We start from the raw sequence: 26,471 nt of genomic DNA, 5'->3' as shown, positions 1-26,471 counted from the left end.
TTCAACCAGTAGATAGTTGAGATTATGGTTGCAGCTCAGTTGATAGAGCACATATTTAGCATGCACAAGGCTCTGAGTTTGGTCTCCAGCATCAAAATTTTTAAAAAATAAAAATAATAGCAAAAGGAGCTTTTTTAGAGAATTAAATAATTGTTGAGTGGGCCTGTTAAATGATCCTTTATAAGACATTAAAAAGACAATGTGGGGGAGCTGGAGTTGTGGCTCAGTGGCAGAGCACTTGCCTAGCATGTGTGAGGCACTGGGTTCCATCCTCAGCACCACATAAAATAAATAAGTAAATAAAGGTACATTAACAACAACAAAAAAACCAATGTGGCCCTCTCTTTGTCTTATCTTTGTTTTACTTAATTTTCCTTAACATGTTGAATCCCCTAATGAAAAAAAATGTTATTGTTGTTTTTTATTTTGTGGGAGTACCAGAGATTGAACCCCAAACTGGTATTTTATTATTTTTTTTCATTTATCATTCGTCAAGGAGAAATTGCTAATATGTTCATGTTTTTCAACTATTTGAGGTATAATTTACATTTAATAAAACACACCCATTTTTGTATTGGTGAGTTTTGGCATACAGGTCTAGCATATCATTCCAAAATATTCTATCCTGCCCTTTACATTAATTTCCCTTTCAATTCTGAGGCAACCGTTTTTTGTCACTATGGTTACTTTTTGTAGGATTTCATATGAATGGAATCATGAGCAGTCTTTTGTCTTTGTCTTCTTTCACATAGTTTATTTCTGAGATTCACCCATATTGTTGCATATGTCTGTAGTTTTTTCATTTTTTTTGCAGAGTAGTATTACATTATAAGAGTATGCCATATTTATCTATTCACAATTTCATGGACATTTAGGTTGCTTCCAATTGTTGGTTATTATGAATAATGCTGCTGTGAATATTTGCTTACAAATTACTGTGGACATGTTTTCATTTTTCTTGAAGAGACCCCTAAAATAGAATTTCTGGGTCACATAGTAAATGTATTTAACTTTATAAAAATCTGAAAAATTGTTTTTGCAAAGTGACTAGGGTTAAAATATTTTTTTAGTTGTAGATGGACACAAATACTATTTAAATAATTATTATACTATATTGTTTTTTCTTAATGACAAGAAAAAAGTTTGTACATTTTCAGTACAGACAGTTTTTCCCCCCAATATTTTCAATCTGCAGTTGATTGAATCCACAGATGTAGAACACAAATACGTAGGGTCAACTGTATGTACATTGTAAACTCAACAATGTTATGATTTTTGCTTTAAATGATTGCACGTCACTTAAGAATGTAAGGCTAGCCAGGAGTGGTGGTACATACCTGTAATTCCAGCAGTTCAGGAGGCTAAGGCAGGAGGATTGCTCCTTCAAAGCCAGCCTCAGTGAGGCACTAAGCAACTCAGTGAGACCCTGTCTCTAAATAAAATACAAAACAGGGCTGGGGATGTGGCTCAGTGGTTGAGTGCCCCTGAGTTTAATCCCCAGTACAAAAAAAAAAAAAAAGTAAAAGACTAGACATGGTGGCATGCATCTGTAATCCTCAGCTACTCAGTAACTGAGACTCTGTTTTCTGGCTTGCACTGTTTCTGACAAGAAGTCAGCCATCAATAGTGTCATTTTATCTTGCTGTTGTGTCATTTTATGTTGTCTGTTTTATCTTGCTGCTTTCAAGATTTTATCATTATCTTTTAGAAATTTGACTATGTTGTGCCTAGACATAGTTTTCTTTTCCGTTATCATGCTTAAGGTCTATTGAGCTTCTTAGATCTATAAATTGATGTTTTTCACAAATTTTGGGGAGCTTACAGTCATTGTTTCTTTAAATATCTTCCCCTCATCTTCTGGAATTTCAGTTGCACATGTAGCAGATGAGCTGGGTACAGTGGTACAAGCCTATAATCCTAGCTACTCTGAGGTAAGGTCAAGGCCAGCCTGGGCAATTTAGCAAGACCCTGTCTAAAAATAACAAGGCTGGGATATAGCTTAGTGGTGCGTGCTCCTGCATTTGACCCCTTATTCCACCAAAAGAATTTTAAAAATAAATTGATACTGTCCCAGAGACTTGAAGACTTTGTTTCTTTTCATTTAACTTCTCTTTGCCCTTTGTTCTTTAGATTTAGATTTAGATTTAGATTGGATAATTTCTAATACTTTATCTTCATTTTTACTGATTCATTCTTCTGCTATTTCAAAATTTTTTGAGCTTATATAGGAAAGTTTTTTATTTTGATTATTGTTGAAAAGAGCTCAGAATTTGTTCAGTTCTTGTTTATGGTTTCTACTTCTTGCTTGACATTCTGTGTTCACTAAATAAAACAATTTTTTCCTCTATTAACATTTGTTTTGAAGTATCTGCTAAACCCAATATGTAGGCCCTCTCCAAGTCAGTTTCTGTTAACTGTTTCTTTTCTAAGAGGGTCAGAATTTCTATTTTGAAACTTTTGGTTGAAAAATGAAGGTTTTCCTTATGCAACTCTGAAATCTGGTTTATTCTTCTGAGGATCGTTGATTTTTGTTGTTGTTGTTGTTGTTCTAGTAGGTGGTTAATTTACCTGATTCAAATTGCAGACTGTCTCACCTATGATATGCAGTAGATGATTGTCTCTGCACAGTTGTTTTAACTGCTAACTGCACAGGTAGGCTATTGCTTTAGCCTACCTCACCCTCATCCCCAGTCACACCATCCTGTGTAGTTTAGGAGTCAGCCAAGGACATTCAGATATTGGGGCTCACCTACTTAGTGGATCCCGTGGTTTACAAATGCCACCTGAATTTTTAGTAGTTTTTTCAGATCTAAGTCTATACTCTGATACATCAAGCCAGTAAGATGTCTTGCTGTCAGAAGCTTGAGATATGTGCAGTTTGGGGAAAGAATCCATTCAAAAGCACAAAAAAACTCCCATATCTCACTAAGAGCAGTTCTGTTTTGCAGAGTGGATGGTCCAACATAGTTTCTACCTGCCTTTTACCTGGGCTTCCTAGAATCTCTCATACAGTTTCCAAGTTTAATACTTGACTAAGAATATGGACATTTTGTACTCACATTTTAGATTTTAGGTCTTGTGTGACTTTCTTGCTTCCAAAATTTCTTCTTTACAATTGTAGCTTCTCTATTACTTTGAACACTTGTCATCCTCTGCCTGGGCTCATAAGGCTGCAGTTTCCCTCCCTGAGCCAGGAAGTACATTCAGGCAAGAAGGCCACAAACTCAGTTTTACTTCATGAATTTTTATAGTGTAAATGCTCAATTTTCAGCCTAACTTTGACTATTTACTATTACCTTCAGATGGTTGTTTATAATTTTTTGTTCTGTTTTTATGGCTGTTTTATTAGTAAGGAATTGTTCAGCCCCTTCATATTGTCATTACCATATGTCCTACCCTATCATATTTTTTAGCAACTTTATAAAACTTGTTACCCAGTTTAACAGAGAGAGAGGTGTTAGGGGGTCAGGACATGTCAGCAGGCAAGTAAATCTATCTAGATTATTAATTTTTTGTTACAGCATTTTCAAGGTTATTGTCTATGTAGCATGGGTTTTCCACTTATCATTTTGATAGTTTCCTTCTTAAACAATATAACAAGACTTCTGGAGAAGGTAAACAAATAATTTCATTTGGGAAACAGTTATTCAGTATAGTCCTTACCTTCATATATTGTTTCTATGGAATGCTTCTTCCCCCTCCTTGTATTTTTTCCCTCCTTTGTCCACTTCATAGTCAGCCAGGATAGATTCAGAATATTGACTCCAAGAATGACTTAGTCCAGAATATAATTTATCTAAACTCAGCATCTTCCCAAGATCATTACTGTCCTACCTCCTTCCTGAGCAAAAACCATTTTAAAGATTTTGTATGTGGGGGCTGAGGTTGTGGCTTAGTGGTAGAGCGCTCGCCTAGCATGTGTGAGGCCCTGGGTTTAATCCTCAGCACCGCATATAAATAAATAAAATAAAAGTATCGTGTCCATCTACAACTAAAAAAAAAAAATATTTTGTATGTGTATGACTACTCACCCCATTCTCAAATTGTATTTTTCTACATTATAGTAATTTTAAGTAAAAATTTTGGAATTAGAAAATGATTCCATTGTCAAATTCAGAAAATAAATATGTAATTTCTCCATCATTTTTCCTATTTCATATAAGTGGGACTTCATCGTCATTGTTCTCTCTTTTTTCCCCAAAAAAGTTTCACCAAATAGAAGGAAAAATGTAATTAAAATGAACTCATGTATGTCAGTTTCAGTTTAATTTCTCTATATTGGGGGTTTTGTCCAAAGGTAATTTTTAGCTTTTTAGGGTTTTTTAAAAATGATTTCATTGTTTAAAAGTAGCAAGTAAGGGGCTGGGGTTGTGGCTCAGTGGTAGAGCACTTGCCTAGCATGTGTGAGGCACTGAATAACTGAATAAACAAAATAAAGGTATTTTTTTTAAGTAGCAAGTAAATTGGAGAGGTCTGAGACTTATACTCATAACATTGACCTTCCATAATCAGGGAAAAAGGAGAAACCAAAGAAGTTCACTAAACCACCAAAAAAGCAGATGTCTTCACCCTGTGCACAAAAGAAAGAAAAGGCATTGGAGAAGGTAACTGATCATTTTTTTATTCTAAAGTTCATATGAAGAAATAAGCAAGTATATTCAGGAAAAATAAAATATAGAAGAGTAATGAGTTTCTCATGGAATGCTAGTAATGTAAAAATGAATGATGTTCTTTATAGATTGAGATTAAAGATCTTTAAGATATATTGACAAATGAAAAAAAAGAAGATGCAGAACAATGTTCACAGTGTAAAGGAGATGGGGAAATATGTATGAATTTCCTTATATATACATAAACTATCTCTAGAAAGCTACATAAGAAATTGATAAGATTGATTGGCCCTAAGGAAAGGAACTGAATGTGGAGAGGATAAAGGTAAGAGGCTTTCAGGGCTGGGTTTGCTGCTCTGTGGTAGAACACTTGCCTGGCATGTGTGAGGCACTGGGTTCAATCCTTAGCACTGTGTATAAAAATAAAGGTCCATTGACAACTAAAAAAATATTTTTTAAAAATGTAAGAGGCTTTCTATTATATTTGCTATTTGAACCTTTTGAATTTTAAACAAGTATCACTTATTCAAAAAATAAGAGGGAAGTAGACTTTTAAAATTAAAAATAAGCTGGGCACAGTGATACATGCCTGTAATCCCAGCAGCTCAGGAGGCTGAGGCAGGAGGATCTGAAGTCCAAAGCCAGCCTCAACAAAAACAAGGTTCTAAGTAACTCAGTGGGACCCCTGTCTCTAAATAACATACAAAATAGGGCTGGGGATATGGCTCAGTGTCCAAGTATCCCTGAGTTTAATCCCTGGTACCCATAATTAATTAATTAATTAAAAACAAATTATATTTTATGGCCTTTCAAATGATTTTTATTTCCCTGTGCCATTAAAGGAAGGAGTAAAAAAACAGATAGGACTAAGGACAGTAATAGCTGCAGTTGACTAAAAACAGAAATTATGAGTTCCAAAAATATGTGAAAGGCTGGGGCTGAGATTGGACAGGTTGTGCATTCATCTTTGTGTTAGGTAGCACAAGCTCACAAATTAGATTAATTCAAACCCAATTTAAATGTTCATAACTGACAAAGTAGATTCAAATTCTAGGTCTATATCTCTTTGGAGAACTTTCTTAACTTCTCTGAGCCTATTTGATTATGAAGATCATAAAATATTGCCTGCTGCACATGGTTGTTGCAAGGTTTAAATGAAATACACTTGTAAATGTTCTTAGTGCTGTAAATGCACTTGGTATTTATTGAATGCTTTTGGCTCAATAAATGTAAACTGTTTTTATAATTAGCTATAAAACTAATTTGTAAATATGTTCTAATTGGAGCTTAATGTTGTCTAATTTTTTAGTCAGCTTCTAGAGATGTGTCTCCTTTCATGTGAGTATTATTCTTTAATCTAATTAAAATATCTACTCTTAAAGAAGCATCAATGCTAATTTTTTTAAAATTTTTTCAATAGTGTAAGTATGCAGAAGAATAAATGGGATGCCACAAGGTCCTTGAGATTCAACCAAGATGCACAAAGAGAAGATGGTAAAATTTATTATGTGGATAAGAACATCTTTTATTTTATGAAGTATGCTGAATAGCTTCAAAGGTTTTCTATGGTATAAGTCCCAAAACTTGCACATTATCTTAGTCACCAACCAGGATTTCATTACTAGATAATTCAGTGAATAATGTATTGTTTTATGTGTCTATAATTTTGAGACCTTTTAGACTGACTTTTGCCCCCTACTTTTTCTGTAAAAAAAATGACTGAATATGTTTTAGGCTATGTCTTAGTCTATTTTCTGTTGTTACAACAAAATGTTTGGTCTGGTGAAGGCCTTCTGGCTACATCACCACATGGCAGATGGCATCGTGGTGGGAGCATATGCAAGAGAGAGAGATTACATAGCAAAGGAGGAAGAAAGAGAGATTTGGGGGTCAGGCTTATTCTTTTCATAATAATTTGCTCTTGTAGGAATTAAGCAGAGTCCCACAAGGACTACATTAAACTCTTCCAAAGATGGTGTTCCCAGTGACCTAACTACATTCCACTAGGCCCCATCTGTTAAAGGTGCTACCACCTCTTAAAGGTTCTACCACCTCTGAAAGGTTCCACCGCCTCTGAGAATCACCACACTGAAGGCCAAGCATGGTGACACACACCTGTCATCTCAGCAACTTGGGAGGCTGAGACAGGATAATCACAAGTTTGAGGCAAGCCTCAGCAACTTAGCAAGACTGGGTTTTAAAATAAAAATGAAAAATAAAGTTTTGGGGGTATAATCAGTGGTAGAGTGCCCCTGATTTCAATCCCAATTTAAAAAAATAAAAATCACTATACTGGACACCAGGCTTCTAGCACATAAACCTTTGGGGGACATACTCAAATCATATCCAAATCATAGGTTTATAGTAACCTAAAAATCAGCACAATTATCAAAATACAAGTCATTTTTCCACTTGCCTTAAATTCTTCATAGAAGTATGCATCTGAAAAATAATAGCAAAAGATACATTTGTAAACCCTTGTTGATTACAATCTTCTTTAAGAAATAAAAATTATAAGTCATCCTCATGAGAAATAATACTTATCATTTTTTACCTTCAGATCAGCGGCGGATGTCTGAAATTACAGGGCATCTAATAAAAATGAGATTGGGTGATCTGGACCGAGTCAAGTCAAAGGAAACAAAAGAAGTAAGAACTGTTCACTATTATATTATACTTATATAGAACATTCCTTCATATTTTATTTTTAACATAAAGAGTATAAAGATGTTTTAAGAAGAATTTTAAAAGAACAATTTAGATAATTTTGTGTTCTGTACTATTTAGCCACAATTCACATAAAGTTTTCTATTATCTATGGTCCAGGGGTCCTTTATATCATACATTATGAACTATAGTGTCACTGAAGTGTGATGTCACACCAAAAGTAGAATAACTGTCCTTATTAACCAAATGCTAACTATCCAGAGGGCAGCTTTTCTGAATGTGCTAATTTTGATCAACTTTGTGTGTGCAATTTAGATGTTATCTCTAAAATAAGATGAAATCTTGCTGAAAATGATGACTAGAAATGCCTGCATTCTAACTAGAATTACATATGAGTCACAGTATCATGTATTATCATAAGTATTTATGTTTTGTATGTACTATAACTCTTGCCCTAATCCTTTTATTTAAATTTTACTTTCCTGCTAAGGGTATAGCTTTTACTGGTAAAATATGTGCTTAGCATGCATGAGGCCCTGGGTTTATCCCCAGCATCAAAAATAAAATAAAATACATATAGGAGAAAATATCTGTAACCACAGGATAGACAAATATTTCTTAGCTACAACACCAATTACAAAAGATACATTTATAAATTCTTGTTGATTGCATTCTTCTTTCACTAACATAAAAGAAAAAATTGACAAATCATATTCATCCCAATTTAAAGTTATTTTTCAATAACACTATTAAGAGAATGAAAAGAAAAGCTGTGTGTACTAATAGAAAATAGATACAAAACAATTATTTGTAAAGAACTCTCCAAACTCAGTAATAACTCAATTAAAATAAATAGGCAGAGGATTAATCAAACACTTTGAAAGAAGGGAGTCAGATGGCAAATAAATACATGAAAAGATGCAACATAATTAGTCATTAGGGAAATACAAATTAAAACCTCAATGCCATACCACTATTCACTAACTAAAAGTGTCTGAATTTTTTAAAAGTACCAAGTGCTAATGAGTATGTAAAGCAACTAACTCTCATATAAGACCTAGTAGGAATTAAAAAATTGGCCATTTGGAAAATAGTGTAGCAATTTCTAAACACTCCCATATAAATTAGTTTATACAATTATAGTGGTTTTACTAATAAATACCAAAAATTAGTAATACTCCCAAATGATGTCCTTTTCCTGATAAATGTGACAAGAATAAAATTACAAGATATGGTAAATTAAGAAGGGCTGGAAGCCAGCAGAGTGGTGCATGACCATAATTCTAGCCACTCTAGAGGCTGAGGCAGTAAGATCACAAGATCAAGGCCAGCCTGGGCAACTTTTCGAGACCCTATCTCAAAACAAAATAAAAAGGTAAAAAGGGCTGAGGATGTAGCTCAGAAGTATAGTGCCTGCCTAGCATGCTTGAGGCTCTGGGTGCTGCCAAAAAAAAAAAAAAAAAAAAAAAAGCCAAAAGATGAATAGGAAAAAGAAAAGAGAGGAAGTAATATAGGAATATATGTTGAAAGTTTGACTTACACCCCAGTTTACTAAATGTCAGATGCAATCAGCTCATAAAACAATTTTCTCAACTATGAACCTCAACCAATCCTCAAATATCAAATACTTCTCTGTGGTAGACTGTCCTCCCACCCCGAAGCTTCCCCTGCTTCATCATACCCTGCCACTTTTATCAGTAACTAATGTAAATTTGATGTAAGCAACTTATTGCCTTAATTTTCCAATTTTCATTGTAAGAATACTCCCAGTCTCCAGGTTGAATAAGCTCAACTGCTATCTAATCTTGCTAGTAGCTAGATAAGTTGTCCCAGAACCTGGTCCTTTCTTTGTTCTGTTTTAATTTCTGTAATGCCTCAATAAGCCCCTTTATTCAGAGAATTCCTAGCATCAAAAGTTTTACATTTAACAAATGGATATACTATACATACATACAAAAGACAACAAACTCCAAATGTATACAACAATGTGTATAAATCCCCTGTACATTATATGCTAAGTGAGAGAAACGGGCTGTTTGTACTATATGACACACACACACACACACACACACACACACACAAAATGTTCTGGAAAATACAAAGCTGTAGAAACAGAAAACAGATGAGTGGTTGCCAGGAATTTATAGTGGTAGATGGATAATTTAAAAGGGACACAGGATTTTTTGGGGGGTGATAGAATTATCCTGTATCTTCATTGTGATAGTAGTTACAAAACTATATGCATTTGTCAAAACCCCGAACTGTAGGCTAAAAGGGTGAATTTTACTGTATGTAAATTATACCCCTCAAAAAGTCTGAATTTTAAAGACTAAAAATACCATAATTTATTAATTTAAGAATATGCTATTTTAGTAAAACAGAACTTCTGTTTATTCCTTGAAAATAACTTAATTTTGCTTCTTTATTTTGTAGTTCGCAGGAGGTATTTATTCCAGGCTCGAAGCACAAATCAAAGCCTCCGTACCAGTCAGTGCACGGCAAAACAGCTCAGAGAAAAACACAAGGTAAATTAGCAGAAACTAATTCAGAAGGCCATGATTTTGAAGTGATTTTTTTTTTAAGCCAAAAACACTAGAAGCACATCATTTGTGTTTGGTTTTATGTTTTGCTTCAAGGATTAACCATCAATCAGAACCAGATTTTAACCCCCAAATTGAGAAAAGTTCATGAACACAAAATTTAATGAAAGCATAAGGTTTTATTTTGTTTTTGTTTTAGTTTTTCACTTATTGGGCTGGCTTCATAAACCAGTGCTGATAAAAATGAAAGCTACAATGCAACTGTGAATTAGCAAAATTTTTGTAGTCTTTGTAGATTATATATTATTACTTCATATAAATCCATGAAGTCTTTCCCATTTCTTGTTTTATTATTTTGTTTTTAATAAAATATAACTTATAAATCTTATGTCATTTTATATCACAAATTTTCTTTTAAAGATTGAGATTTGAATATTAATATATTACACATTCTAATTCCTTATCTATAATTTTGAAATAGAGAAAGCTCAGAAAGTCAAAGGTTTTTTGGTGGGTGAGTCAATTTGTACATTTGTGCAATTCAACCTTTAACTGAGGCCAGATGCAGTGGTCCATGCCTGTAATCCCATCTACTTGGGATCACAGGATCAAAGATTGCCTAAACAATTTACTAAAAATCCTATCTCAAAATTGCTTAAAAAGGGATTGGAGATTATAGCTCTTTGACAAAGTGCTTCTCTATCCCTGGGTTCAGTCTCCAGTACTGGGAGAAAATAAAAAAACAAACTTGAACTAATCTCTGATATTTGTAGTCTTCACTTTTCTCACTTAATATAAATGTTCATTTGTTTCACTGAAGAAACAATGTGTACAGGACCCTGCTCCTATACATTATGCATACCATATGATCTCTTAATATGAATTCCAAAATATATCTTACTCCAAGGGGTTTACAAAATTAATTATGGAGCTATATGAAATTTCATTAAACTTTGAATATTGTCAAGCAAACAATCTTAAAGCAGCAGCAACTTCCTGTTATTCTAGAAGCAACTCTGACCTTCTTTTCTGTTTAAAAAAATCTAGGTCTAAAAGTCGTTTTGGTCCAGGGCGTCCTGTATAAAGCACCTTAAAATATAAAAAGACAGAAGATAACTTCCTGGACATCTGAAATTGCTTGCTTCTTGAAGATCTTCAGAATGATAACTTCTCAATGTTCTATTTATTAATTGTTCTTGCAAGACACAAAGAGACATATATAGTTAGGTTTTATGAAAATCTAATTGTAAATATGAAACTTCCAATTTTCTTTTAGTATAATTCTAGGCTATGTAGAAAACAATTTACAAATTTTGCATAGTTAAGATTCCTAATATTTGTTATTATTTATTTGAAGAGAAGAGGCCTAAATGGTCAAGTGGCTAAAATATTAAGGGAACACAACTGGTAGTGTTACTGTGCATGTGCACTGATCGTAGTATGTCTTTTGGGCTGTAAATCTTGGGTATAGCATTGAGAACTGCAGTTTATATGATGAAATTTCCAGTGATGCTGATTATAAATCTGCATGAATATTAAGGAGCAACAGATCTCAAAACTGCATTAATAAAGTTTCAAGGTGAGGTAGGTATTTAAATACTGTGTTGGGCAGAAGGGTTAGTTTCTTTTTCAGCATTATTCCATAGAAAATAGAATGCTAATGCAACTTTGGCTTTCAGTTTTCGATGCTTATCCTTTTGATCATCTGAGCTGGAATCACTAATGATTACTTTTTTTCTCTGTGAACTAGTGCCATTCTGAATTTGTTAAAATAACTATTGATAGTTTTAGGATAACAAATTACTTCAGTTGTGTGAGACACTCATTGTACAGTTCTCAGGGCTTCAAGACCCATCTATATTTCTGTAGCCATTCAAGTAGCCCTTTAAAACAGTTATGATTGCTGGTTACCTTACAGATGTCTAAAAACTTCCCAAATATATCAGATGGCAAGAAATTGCATACTTCAAGAAAAATTAAAATAAAATTCTGTTTTATAAATCATGTTTTAATTTTTCTAACCAGACAGAAAGTGCTCAGGGAAAATTTGTTTCAAACCATAGCACACAATAAATTATATGTTTGAAAATTATTGATATGTAAGTCTCTGAAAAACTTTGAGATGCACTGTTTCTATTTTTAGTCTGTATTTGCCTTTTAGTAGAAATGTCTTCAAATTATTCAGAGGATAGACTTTGATAATGTGTAACAGAACATCAGTTTCTTTTTAAATGTTCAAGTGTTATACTTAGTTTACACATACAGAAATCATTTTTAGTGAATGTTTAGTTTACATATATAAAACTAGATGTTATTTGATGTTATATGTATGGCTTTGTATGTATATAAATTTTTAAACTGTTTGGAAATTTTGTTCCAGTATATATTTGTTTCAATTGTTTGATGCTTGAAAATAGATTATACAGTATTTATTTTCAAAAAAAAATGTTTTGTAGTATATTATATGTAAACCCTGTTTAACTAAGAGTCTTGTTGTGGTTTACTGTATTCTCTGATAAAAAGAATTTGGGTTTGTTGTACTTTAGTACAAACTGTACTGCACTTTGTACAGTGCTGTGATGGTCACAATTAGAAGAGAAAAATGTGCTCTTTTCATTTTTAACTGATGGTGAAAATGCAAATTACTTCTCCTGGGGGAACTGAATTTATTTTTACAAACCAGAATTTGTCCAAATTTGATTCTCTTCAGAATGTGCTTCTTATTTTGTTAATGTCTGTCTATATACATGCACAAGTACCACAAAATTTTTTTTTTCTTTTCAGGAATTGGACACAGGGCCTTGTACATGCTAGGCAAGTGCTTTAGCACTGAGCTACATTCCCAGCCCTTTTAAAAAAAAATATTGAGACAGGGTCTTACTAAGTTGCCCATGCTGTCATGAGACTTGCCTCTGTCTCCCAAGTAGCAGGGATTACAGGTGTGCAACACCACACCTGGCTCCATCAAGATTTTACCCAAACCCTTAATAGCAGTTCTTTTGCCACAAACTTTGAGATTTACATTACACTAATTCTGAATTCACATTTCTTAAATTGAAATAAACCTTAGTGACAAAAGTTGTTTGGAAAGTCTCTTCATCTGAATTATTCCATACTCTCTGAAAAAGTCCTCATTGTTCTAGATTCTATGGGTTTTCATGGAAAATTAGTGTTTCAAGGTGAATTCTTTTAAGTTTTGAGAGTATTTTGAATGAAGGTACCCTGGTAAGGATTTAGCAAAATATTCAGGGGTAAAATATTTCTGATGGTCTGGGGTGTAGCTCAGCCCTGGGCGCCTTCCATGGCTCTTCAAAAATAAACAAGCAAATGAGTAAAAGCAGTGCAGGAAAGATGATCTGATAACAATGCTGATTGCACACAATGCCATTGTTTTGCCTGTTGTTTTCTGCTTAAGCAGATACTGTAAAATTGTTAATTGCTTTGGAAGCTGAGGCTGAATCTCTGTCATGTTTATCTGCTAATGATAAATTTTAATAAATATAAAAAGGCATTTGTCTCCAATATCTGGGAATAATTCTTCAGCCAACTTTTGGCTATCATTGAGCAGGTTGCACAGCTCCCAGGAAAAAGGCACTGGGCTTCTCAGCCAGTCCAGTTCTCATAGGCTAACTTTCCCACTCATCAAAAGATGATTTGCTGGGGAAAAAGACACAGGATAATATTCTTCTCACCCTTATTGGATTGTTGGAGGGATTGAGTTAATCTAAATAATTAGTCCAGTATTTTCTGGTTTTATGGTAAGGCCTCCATAGAGGTCAACTATAATTGTTACATTGTTATGTTAACATTTAGAAGGTTCCTTTATGAAAGTTTGATATCCCTCTTCCTAGAATTTGAATTGCTAATACTAGTGTGTGTGCACTGACAAAAAAATCTTCTACTTGGTCAAATTTAGTCAAACCCTTCTAGGCCCATCTGCCCTTCTAAGCCCAGTTTTAGCTGAAAACCGCTGCTAAGTCATTTTGGCAAGAACACTCTATCCTCAATACCTGATTATCCTTGGCATTTGATCAGGTTCCTCATGACTATGCGATGTCGGATCACCTGGCCTATCACCAAGAGTCTTGTTTAGATGGTTTATCAGAATCTTCCCCCTGATGTTTCCTCTTAGTAATTTCCATCTAGTGACCCCCCACACTGCTCTTTAGCTATGCCCTACATCTTACTATACCCTCTACATACCCAGCATCTACTCTCTTCTCTCCATCTCCATTATCACCACTCCCAATCATTAACATCTTTTGCACAAATACTACAAAAGCCTAAATTATTTCCTGGCTTCCAGTCCAACCTCTGTATAATTTGTTATATACAAAACAATTATATTGATTTTAAAATGCAAATCAGATCATACCACTACCTTTTTTAATTCCAATTGCATCCCATCAAACCTAGAATAAAATACAACCTCTATAACTTGGGTTTGCAAATTTTTACATGGCTAGGCCCTGGCTGCCCCTTGGATCTCCTTTTTCCTCTTATTTCAACATTCGAGCACAGCCTACCTGATCCTCCCAACAAGGAAGCTTATTTCCACCTTTAGTTCCTTCAGATTACCTATTCCCACTGCCTAGGGGTTATTACCAGAGATTAGCTTAGATGTCACTTCCTCACATGAGGCCTTTCCTGTGTGCCCAATATAAAAAAAGCCACCCCCAAGTCACTCTGATCATCATTTGATTTCTATGTGTTATGACTTTACTACTCTGACATATTCCTTTTGTTTTTGATTTGCAGTCTGTCTCCCTTGCTAGAATCTATGAGCTCCACTGTGTCCCCAGAGCCTACAGCAGTGAGAACAGCTGGCACCAACAAACATTTGGGAGTTCACCCTTATTGATATCTCCAAAGTCTGCTCTGTCCCCTCCTGGCATTTTAATTTCAACAAGTGGAGGCCTTGGGACAAATACTTCAATATGGTTCTCAAGACCAGTCTGTCATCCTGTAAAAAGATATACTAGTTTGGGTTGATGTAGACATGAACCCACATGAGTTCTGCCAAAATGGGCAGCTTCACATTCTGAGTAGAGTAGAAATTTAAATAAGCTGAACTTTTGACTACGTTTTCTTTCAACAGTGTATTAAACATCTTAATCAAGGGGCTAAAGTTGTGGCTCAGTGATAGAGTGCTCACCTAGCATGTATGAGGCACTGGGTTTCATCCTCAGCACCACATAAAAATAAAAGATACAGTGTCCACCTAAAAAACTAAAAAATAAATATTAAAAAAAATCTTAATCAAAATCAACTAATGTAAGGGCTAGGGATATAGATCAGTTGGTAGAGTGCTTGCCTTGCATGCACAAGCCCCTGGTTAAATCCTCCACACCATAAATAAATAAACAAACAAACTAACTAATTAAAGTGAACACTGTCAGGTTTGCTTCATTTATTTTATTTTATTTTTTTAGTTTTTTAGTTGTTGATAGACCTTTATTTATATGTGGTGCTGAGAATCAAACCCAGTGCCTCACACATTGCCAGGCAAGTGTGCTATCGCTGAACCAAGCCCCAGCCCTGTTTCATATATTTTAAAGAGAATAAAATATTTCTAATAGAGCTGGTCAGGGGGTCGACCAACAAAACAGGAATGGGAATATTAACTGTGGCAATGTTGTGAGTACAACACAAGTCAGAGAAGAGAGAAATGAGTGCAAAATCTCACCTCATAAAGGAAGTAAGATTTGAGCAAGGAGATAATTTCAATAATTGGCAAAACAAAAAGGTAAGGATATAGGTGGGGGAATAACATGAGTCAAGGCTAAGTATTTTATGTAGTCTAATAATTATAACTAATATTTTTTGAACACTGTGTCAGTGTTCCAAGTGCTTTACATGTATGTGTTGACTTGTTTAAAACATCAATATTGTCATTGAGAGTATGCTAAGGCAGGAGGGTCACAAATGCAAAGCCAGCTTCAGCAGCTTAGCAAGTCCCTAAGCAACTTAGACCCTGTCTCAAAATTTAAAAAAATTAAAAAAAAAAAAAGACTGGACATGGTGGCACACAGCTGTAATCCCAGCGGCTCAGGAAGTTGAGGCAGGAAGATTGCAAGTTCAAAGCCAGCCTCAGCAACTGCAAGGCACCAATTAACTCAGTGAGACCCTGTCTCTAAATAAAATACAAAATAAGGCTGGGGATGTGGCTCAGTGGTTGAGTGCCCCTGAGTTCAATCCCCAGTACCCAAAAATTAAAAAATAAAAAGAACTAGGGATGTGGCTCAGTGGTTAAGCATCCCAGTTTCAATCTCTGGTACTTTAAAAAATTTAAAAAATAATAAAGCTTTAGTAAGGAGTATAGCAACTGTCAGAATGATTTTATTATTTATTTGTTTATTTTTATTTTGAGACAGGGTCTCATTAAATTATTTACTGCATCCCTAAGTTGTCCAGGCTGGCCTTGAACTTGCAATCCTCCTGCCTCAATTTCATGAGTTGCTGAAATTTCAGGCATGCATTACTGCACCCAACTCAGAATTATTTTACATCAGAAATAAATATTTAAAGGGATTTCTAAAGTGTTTGCATTTTTAGCCACAAATACTCATGAATATCCTGGTGCCCTTGTGCACTCCTGGAATCCCAGGGATACTCAGGAGGCTGAGTCAGGAGGATTGTAAGTTCAAGGTCAGACTGGGCAACTTAGTGAAAACCTATCTCAAAATTAAAAAAAAAAAAAAAGGGTAGGGGATATATCTCTGGTAGAGCATCCCTGGGTTCAATTCCCAGTACACCCCCAATGTATAGTTATTTATTGCATGAGTATATGAAGCCATGTCCTCAGGGTTGGCAGGTGGTTCTTTCTTCAGTTACAGAACTGAGTATTTTTTTTAAATATTTATTTTTTAGTTGGACACAATATCATTATTTATTTATTTTTACGTGGTACTGAGGATTGAACCCAGGGCCTCGCATGTGCTAGGCGAGCACTGTACCACTGAGCCACAACTCCAGCCCCTAGAACTGAGTATTTTTTAAATGACATCTGACTTTGTCCAACAAATCAGTGTTAATGCCTCTCTGATAGTGGCTCTGGAATTGGGCCTATGGTCTGTATATTTTAAAGATCATCAGGTAACTCTATTGGGAAGATAAATTGAAAAACATACTTCTGTGTGACAGATAATCTTTAACTGACCAACACTGAAACCACAGTCAAAAATGTGTTCGGGAGCATAAAAGATCAGAAAAATGTAAATTCTGACAACAGAGCACTACCATGAGGTGGCACTAAAAGTACAAGAAAAATGTTGGATTAATTTACTTACACATTATGCATTTTTATTTTTGTACTGGGGATGAAACCCAGGGCAATTTAACCACTAACCCACATCCCCAGCTTTCCACCCCCGCCTTTTTTTTTTTTTTTTTTTTGAGACAGGGCTTCCCAAAGTTACTAAGGCCACACTAAAGGGCCAAGGTTGGCTTTGAACTTGTGAGCCTCCTGTCTCAGCTTCCTGAACAAAGAACAAGACTGACCACTGACAAGATCAAATTTAAGTTTGATGCCCTTCAAACATCAGAATTGCTTATTTTCAGATCCAGGACTTTGTGTATTTATTCCACAGGTTCTATAAGCATTTAGAATCTAATAGTTCTGAAAAGTTGAAAGGTGAGAAATGTTTAAAAGTTTAAACAAACAAAAATAAGCAATGGCAAGCAAATTAATGCAAACTCTCAAATAAAAAATGGGTCTCCCCCTAGAAAATACTTCTAGCAAAGCCAGGTGCCAGCGACTCAGGAGATTGAGGCAGGAGGATCACAAATTTGAGGCCAGCCTGTACATATATTTATGTGTTTATCAGTCACTTATGTTCCCTCTTTTGAAAAGTGCTTGTTCATGTTCTTTGCCTATTCTCTTAGTCCATTTGTGCAGCTCTAACAGAATATTGGCGCATTGTAGTTGTACATAATGGTGGAACTCGTGGAACTCATTGTTACACGTTGATACATGCACACAATGTAATTTGGTCAGTTATCATTCCCTGGTATTTCCTTTTTTCTTCCCCTCCTCCCATCTCAGTCCTTTTCCTCCACTCTACTGATCTTCCTTGGATTTTCATGTGATTTCCCCCACACACACACACATACACCCCTTTCTTTTCCTTTTTCTTCTTTAGCTTCTACATATGCAAGAAAACATATGACCTTTGACTTTCTGTGTTTGGTTTATTTCACTTAACCTAATAATCTCCAGCTTCATCCATTTTCCTGCAAATGACATGATTTCATTTTTCTTTATGGCTGAGTAAAACTCCATTGTGTATATACCACATTTTCTTTATCCATTTATCCACTGACAGACACCTAGACTGGTTCCATAGTGTGGCTATTGTGAATTGTGCTTCTGTAAACATGGATGTGCATGTATTGCTATAGTATGATGATTTTAGGATAACTACCCAAGAGTGGTATAGCTGAGTCATATGGTGGTTCCATTCCTAATCACTTGAGGAACTTCCATACTGATCACATAGTGGTTGTACTAATTTACAATTCCATCAACCCACAATGTAAAGGTGTTCTCTTTTTCTCCACATCCTCTCCAGCATTTATTATTGTATTCTTTTTTTGGGGGGGGGGGTGCGGTGCTGGTAACTGGGAATTGAACTCAAGGGCACTCCGCCACTGAGCCACATTCCCAACCCTATTACATAATTTTTTATTTAGAGATAGGGTCTCACTGAGTTGCTTAGCACCTTGCCATTGTTGAGACTGGCTTTAAACCCTCAGTTCTCCTGTCTCAGCCTCCCAAGCCACTGGGGTTATAAGTGTGTACCCAGCTACTATTGTGTGTACTCTTGATGGCTGCCATTCTGAAATCTCAGTGTATTTTTAAAAATATTTTTAGTTGTGTATGGTTACATTTATTTATTTTTATGTGGCACTGAGGATCAAACCCAGTACCTCACATGTGTGAAGCAAGCTCTCCACCACTAAACTCCAGCTCCAGCCCTCTCCATGTATTTTTTATTTGCATTTCCCTAGTTGCTAATGATGTTGAACATTTTTTTCATATATTTGTTGGTCATTTGTATTTCTTCTTTTGAGAAGTATGTATCTGTTTGGTTTATTTGTCCATTTGCAATTGGATTATTTTGGGGCTTTTAAAATTTTTATTATTTTGATGAGTGTGTGTGTGTGTGTGTGTGTGTGTGTGTGTGTGAGAGAGAGAGAGAGAGAGAGAGAGAGAGAGAGAGAGAGAGAGAAACTTTCTGAGTTCTTTGTATATTCTGGCTATTAATCCTCTGTCAGAAGAGTAGTTGGCAAAGATTTTCTCCTATTCTGTAAGTTTGCTCTTCACACTTTTCTTCTTTGTTGTGAGAAATTTCATGGCATCTCACTCTTGGCATTATTTCCTGAGCTTTAGTACTACTACTGAGAAAGTCATTGCCTGTGCCTGAAAGCTGAAGTGTTGACCCTGTGGGGTTTTTTTTTTTTCCTAGAAGTTGCATAGTTTCTGGTCTAATTCCAAAGTCTTTGATCCATTTTGAGGTGATTTTTGTGCAGGGTGAGAAATGAGAATCTAGTTTAATTCTTCTACCTATGGATAAAAAGTTTTCCCAGCACCATTTGTTAAAAAGGCTCTTTTTCTCCAGTGTGTTTTTGATACCTTTGTCAAGGATCAGATGACTGTATCTGTGTGGTTTTGCCTCTGTGTCTTCTATTCTGTACCACTGATCTCTGTATCTGTTTTTATACCAGTGCCATGCAGTTTTAGTTATTATAGCTCTAAAGAATAATTTGAAGTCTGGTGGTGTGATGCGTCCTGCATTGATTTTTTTTGGCTTAAAATTACTTTGGTTATTCTGGGTTTTTTATTCTTCCAAATAAATTTTAGGACTATTTTTTTCCAGTTCTGTGAAGAATGTCATTGGTATTTTGATGGGGAATCTGTATATTGCTTTTGGTAGTATGGCCATTTTAACAATATCGATTCCACCTCTCCATGGTCATAGGAGGTCTTTCCATCTTGTGTCTTCTTCAATTTCTTTCTTCAGTGTTCTATTGCTTTCATTGTAGAAGTCTTTCACCTCCTTGGTTAGATTTATTTCTAGGTTTTGTTTGTGTGTTTGAGGCTATTGTGAATGGAACTGTTTTACTGATTTCTTTATTAGCAGATTGTTACAATATATTGATTTTTGTATGTTGATTTTGTAAACTGCCACTTTGCCAAATTTATTAGCACAAGTCTTTTGGTGGAGTTTTTTTTTTTTTTTTGATAGTCTAGGTATAGGATTATATCTGCCAACAGTGATAATTTGATCTCTGTTTATATTCTTATCCTTTTTATTTCCTACTCTTAATTGCTCTGGCTAGAATTTCTAGCACTGTATTAATTAGGAGTGGCAAAAGTGGGCATCTTTATCTTGTCCCAGATTTTAAACAAAATGCTTCAATTTTTTCCCATTTACTAGAGGATGGCTTTGGGTCTTTTTTTTTTTTAACTTCCTTTCTCAGTTAGTGAGAAATTGGGTTACCACTATCCAAAATATATTTATATATTTACTGAATTGGTATGAGCCAATCTCCTGGCCCCACCAGGCTGACCCTTCCATTCTCTCCATTGCTGTCCTCAGAATAAGTCACCAGTGCCTGTTATCATTGAATTATCCCTGAGGCCCTGTTCTGACACCATCCTTGTGTGTGTTTTCGTTACTGTCTTCTTTGTGAAATCAATTCATTCCCAAAATGAATAGCCTGGGTTTGATTTTATTTTTGCAAATGAACAGATATCATATAAAAATCAAAGAATTAATCATTTATTTAACTTTTTGTGCATGTGTCATACTAGAGATTGAATGCAGGGGTGCTCTACCTCTGAGCTAAACTGCAGCCCTTTTTAAGTTTTTATTTTGAGTCAGGGTCTCAACTTTCTATCCTCCTGCATCAGCCTTCCAAATCGCTGGGAATACAATCACCACCATGTTCAGCTTAACTTTGTAATAGTCAGATGGTAATATTTTTTTAAAATATCCAGTCCAAAGATGATATTGGATTAAAGTATCTTAAACATAAACATTGGGGTACTAGCATAAAGACAGACATAAAGACAAATGAAACCGAAGAGAGAGTCCAAAAATAAATCTTCACATATAAAACTAAATGATTTTTAACAGGGCACTAGAAAAACTATATCCACATGCAAAAGAATTAAATTGGACCCTTACCTAACATCATTGACAAAAATTAATGCAAAACCATCAAAGACTTAAATATAAGAAAACATGGGGGAAACATCATGGCATTGGATTTGCCAGCAATTTCTTAGATTTGACACTAAACGTACAAGCAAAGAAAGAAAAAAGGAGACAAATTCAACTTCTTAAAAAATCCAAAAATGTGTGCATCAAAAGACAGTATCAGGGGCCTGGGTTTGTGGCTCAGAGGCAGAGCGCTTGCCTAGCATGTGTGAGACCCTGGGTTTGATCCCCTGGCACCACATAAAAATAAAGATATTGTGTCCACCTATAACTAAAAACTAAATATTTTTAAAAGACAGTATCAACAGAGTAAAAGCAACTCACAGAATGAGAGAAAATATTTACAAATCATATATCTAATGATGGATTAAATCTACAATATATAGAAAACACCCAAATATTCAACAACCTCAAAATAAACACTACCATTAAAAAATGTGTGAAGGGTAGCCGGGATTGTGGCTCAGCGGTAGAGTGCACACCTAGCACATGTGAGGCCCTGGGTTCCATCCTCAGCAACACATAAAAAAATAAATAAAATAAAATAAGGTATTTTATCCAAATACAACTAAAAAATAAATATTTTTTAAAAATAGGTGAAGGAGACTGGCTCAATGGTAGAGCACTTGCCTAGCATGTATGAGGCCCTGAGTTCAATCCCCAGCACTGCAAAAATAAACAAAAAATGGACAAAAGACTTGCGATGGTTCAAAAGTTTGTGTCCTCCATCCCCCAAATTCACATATTAAAAATCAGAAACCTGATAGTTTTAGAAAGTGGGGCCCTTGCTAGGTGTTGAGGGAATGAGGAACTATTATTTAATGTGTACAGAGTTTCAGTTTTGCAGATGAAAAGTTCTGTGCATGGATGATGGTATTGGTTATGCAACAGTGTGAATGTACTTACCACTACTGAACTGTACACTCAAAAATGGTTGCTGGGTGCTGTGGCACACGCCTGTAATCCCAACTGTTTGGGTGATTGAGACAGGAGAATCACGAATTCACAACCAGCCTCAGCAACTGCAAGGCGCTAAGCAACTCATTGAGACCCTGTCTCTAAATAAAATACAAAAAAGGGCTGGGGATATGGCTCAGTGGTTGAATGCCCCTGAGTTCAATCCCCAGTACCAAAAAAAGAAAAAGAAATGGGTAAGATGGTAAGTTTATGTTATGTGTTATTTTACCACAATAAAAATGGAAAAAATAGATCTTTAACATACAACAGGATCAAATCACAAAAACATTCCATGCAAAAACAAAAGTAGTCAGATAACAGGGCTGGAGTTGGGCTCATGGGTAGAGTGCTCGCCTACAGCACGTGTGAGGCCCTGGGTTCTATCCTCAGCACCACATAAAAATAGATAAAATAAAGGTATGTGTCCATCTACAACTAAAAATATATATATACTTTTTTTTTTAAAGATTGTCCTGTTTTTTCAGATGAGAAAATTGGTTGTGAAGTTAGGATAGACTCAAGTTTCCAAACCTCAACTCGTTCAGCGTCTCCACACCATTGATGGAGAAAGAAGCTTAAAAAATCAACTTCCTCTTCAATATAAAACATTAATATTTTTTTTAAAAAAATCAACTCGCTTTAGCACCTTTTGCAGGGTCTGATGATGAATACCCTCTAGTGTAATGCAGTGGGATTTTTTGCGGTTGGAGGTCCACCACATTAATAAGGCACATTTGTGGCTGGAATTCCTTCCTAATGTCAGGGGCGGTAAGAGCTTTTCCGACAGCAGAGGGCCTAGGTGAGCTCCCAGCGCCAGCTCTGCGTAGCCGCAAAATCCTTTAGTTCTCTGTTGAATGCGGCGAAAGGAGGTGAGGCTTCTGAGCATGCGCACAGGTGAGGCGTGGGCTCTTTAGAGCATGCGCACACAAATTGGGTGCCCGGAGCAGAATCTAGCGTACACGCAGACGCTAATGCGCCCTGGAACCTCCTCGCGGGGTCGCTCGGGGGACTGTGTCTTCAGAGCACCCACTAGATCCCTCCTTGAGCGGATTCCAAACTTGGGCTAGGAGGGCTGGTTAGTTCGTTTTTTGTAACACCATCTCTTTTTTTCACCACCTCTTTTCCTTGAAAAAAAAAAAATATATATATATATATATATATATATATATATATATATATATTTTTTTTTTTTTTTACAAATACAAATATATTAAGTGTTCATTGTAAGATATTTAAACAACAAAGCCAGCCTCAGCAAAAGCAAGGCACCAAGCAATTCAGTGAGATCTTGTCTCTAAATAATAAAATACAAAAGAGGGCTGGGGATGTGGCTCAGTGGTTGAATGCTCCTGAGTCCAATCCCGGGCACCCCCCCCCCAAAAAAAAAAGAGAGAGAGAGAGGGGGGGGAGGAGGGGGAGGGGAGGGGAGAGAGAGAGAAAGGAAGGAAAAGAAAGAAAAATGGGGGAAAGACTGGAGAGCAAAGAGCACGTAGTTAATTACAGATAGACTTTAAGCATAAAAAGATACCTAACTTCATTTTTAATAAGAGGAATGCACATTTGAACCATACAATTTTTTTACTCATCAACTTGGCAAACATTGAAGCGTTTGGCAGAGTATTCTATGTAGGAGGAAGTAGGGGCAACAGGTGGTATCTTACAGTGCTGGTAGAAGAGCAGAATGCCACAGTCCTTAGTCGTGAGGCAGGAAGATCACGAGTTCAAAGCCACCCTCAGCAAAAGCGAGGTGCTAAGCAACTCAGTGAGACCCTCTCTCTAAATAAAATACAAAATAGGGTTGGGTATGTGTGTCAGTGGTTGAGTGCCCCCGAGTTCAATCCCTGGTAGCCCCCCTCTAAAACCAACAGCAACAACAACAAACCAGTATTTCTGCTTTTATGGAACAACCCCACTTTCAGGAATTTTTCCTACATATATACTTCCTTATATATGGAATGGTATATGCAAGAAGTTATTTTTTTTCTTTTCCTTTTTTTTTTTTTTTTTTTTTTTGGTACCAGGGGTTGGACTCCAGAGCATTAACCACTGAGCCACATCCTCAGCCCTTTTTTGTATTTTATTATTTAGAGACAGGATCTCACTAAGTTGCTTGTTGCCTTGCTTTTGCTGAGGCTGGCTTTGAACTCGGGATCCCTCGCCTCAGCCTCTTAAGCCGCTGGTATCACAGGCCTGGGCCACCGCACCCAATGAGGTTTTTTATTTTAATAGCCAAAAATTGGAAACTACCTAAGTATCCATCAGAGGACTGACTTTAAAAATGATAGTGCATGGAGCATTATGCAACTATAAAAAAGAAAGCAGCTTATGGGAACAATTCCAGGATATTTGCCAAGTGAAAAAAATCTAGGTGCAGAACAGTGTATAAGGTAGGTAGGTCTTCTATGTGGAAAAAGAGAAATGAGAGTATCCATGACCCTTCCACATAAATTCTTAAAGTAGACACAAGAAGCTAAAATTTTCATTTCCTATAGGATGGAGGGGAGGACAGATGAAGTCAAAACTTTCAGTGTAGACTTCATTATATTGTATTATATGACTACTGCCCATTAAAAATAAATAAGACTATAGTAACTTTAAACATGCATAAAAAGTAAAAACAGAAAAGCTCCCATAATTTCTCTTTCTAAAAGCTAACTACTATTAACACATATATTGGCTGGAGTTGTGGCTCAATGGCAGAGCACTTGCCTAGCAAGTGCTGGGTTCAATTCTCAGCGTATCAATAAATAAAATAAAGGTCCATTGACAACTAAAAAAATATTTAAAAAACACATATATGCTCTTCCGTCTTACTTGCTTTAGCATTAAAATTATTTTTTAAAATTTTAGTTATGTATATTAGTCACAAAAAATGTTTATACATAATAAAATTAATCCCTTTGAATCTCAACCTAGTATGAATGAAACTCCAAATTTCTTCTCTCCATTCTTCTATTTACAGAAAATTATAATTTTACAACCCTAAACAGATTCTCCAGAAAATGTATCATAGTAGATTTTTTTCCCACCTTCTTCCAAGTACTTTTTATTTAAAGATATAGCCACATAGACTACAAATGCCTCATTTCCATCATTTTCACTTAATTGCACAAAGAATCTAGTGTCAGAAATTAACACAAAAAGGGTACAAAAAAGTTGTAACTAGGGCCTAAATATCTAATTTTTAAAAATTGGCCTCTTTAATTACCATAACACTAATAATACCAACCTAAGTTTAATATCTAACTTTATATATATACACCACAAAAAATAGAGATAAAATGCATAAGATAATGCATAAGATATCTCATAATGTGAGATAGTGATGTTCAGTTTGAGAAAATTAAACCAGCAAAGAGTTTTTAATGAGTGTTCATTTATTGATCACTGGGAAAATACAGCCTATTGAGAATACGTGGCATGCATTTGAGGGAGAAATTAACTAAATCTATTCTGAAGTCCTGCTGTGAAGTATGTAAGGTAGCACAGACATGGGAGGGATGACTCAACCAGCCAGTCAAACTGCCAAATTCTTTTTTTTTTTCTTGAAAGTATTTATTTTTTAGTTGTAGTTGGACACAGTACCTTTATTTATTTTTATGCAGTGCTGAGGATCGAATCCAGGGCGCGCCGTACATGCTAGGCGAATGCTCTACCACTGAGCCACAACCCCGGCCCCAAACTGCCAAATTCCTTTGGAACATATTTTTAATTTTAAGAATCACCAGGAAAAAAGGAAACTCGGTCTACCCCTTTATCTTAAACTAATGCTATGAAGGATGCTGTCAATCATTTGAATACCATGCCTCTCCCCAACAATTATGCTCACTCTAAATTTTAAGGCAATTCCACTTTTACAAATTCTTCCATATCAATTCATATGCCTCAAAATTAAAAGCAGCTATGTGGATTCAGAAAAGATTAACTGATGTCAAACATTGTACTCATTAGATTCCAGAATCTACTGCTGAGGTACCCTCCAACACTAGCAAATCTTTATGCCCACACTGCGAACTGCCCCCGCAGATGTGTTTTAAATCACTGATACAATAAAATGATACAAATTAAATAATTCCAGTTACATTTAAAAGTACAGAAAGATTAAGTTTTAAATATATTTTTAGGATACCTTACACGAAAATTAAAAACTGTTTAATTATGTATGGTATATTTAACACAATTGCTATAACTGGATAAAATGCTGAAATGTATCCATTAACTACAGAGTTACATGCCACATATATTTCCCCAGACTTTGTAGTGGATATTTTTTCTTAAAATGATATCAATGTCCCTTTATGTTCAAATAATGTGGACTACTTATTATGGTTTTATGGTAGTTGGGAATTAAAAAACCAGAAAGCTATACCCCAATGGAATAAACATGGAACAATTTGGCATTTTGTTTCATTTTAATGAGGCAATCTGTTTCTTTCATGACCATCTTTTCTTCATGCTTTAGGAGGAATCAG

General features: G+C 35.5%; 1 protein-coding gene across 1 annotated transcript in view; it reads left to right on the top strand.

Moving 5' to 3' along the window:
* SANBR (SANT and BTB domain regulator of CSR) overlaps positions 1-13,306 on the top strand; it is a 53,039-nt gene extending 39,733 nt beyond the window's left edge. The window contains exons 18-23 of the mRNA XM_081264400.1: positions 4,513-4,604; positions 5,920-5,948; positions 6,031-6,104; positions 7,171-7,259; positions 9,711-9,802; positions 10,865-13,306. Of these exons, the coding sequence (XP_081120526.1) occupies positions 4,513-4,604; positions 5,920-5,948; positions 6,031-6,104; positions 7,171-7,259; positions 9,711-9,802; positions 10,865-10,901 (413 nt within the window). The 3' untranslated portion in view covers positions 10,902-13,306. The remainder of the gene's footprint in view (positions 1-4,512; positions 4,605-5,919; positions 5,949-6,030; positions 6,105-7,170; positions 7,260-9,710; positions 9,803-10,864) is intronic.
* The last annotated feature ends 13,165 nt before the right edge of the window (positions 13,307-26,471 follow it).

The sequence above is a fragment of the Spermophilus citellus genome (genome assembly GCF_964194105.1).
Source record: "Spermophilus citellus genome assembly, chromosome: 13".
NCBI classification, from domain to species: Eukaryota; Metazoa; Chordata; class Mammalia; order Rodentia; family Sciuridae; genus Spermophilus; species Spermophilus citellus.
Note: the sequence above shows the minus strand (reverse complement) of the source record. Positions and strands in the feature narration are given on the sequence as shown.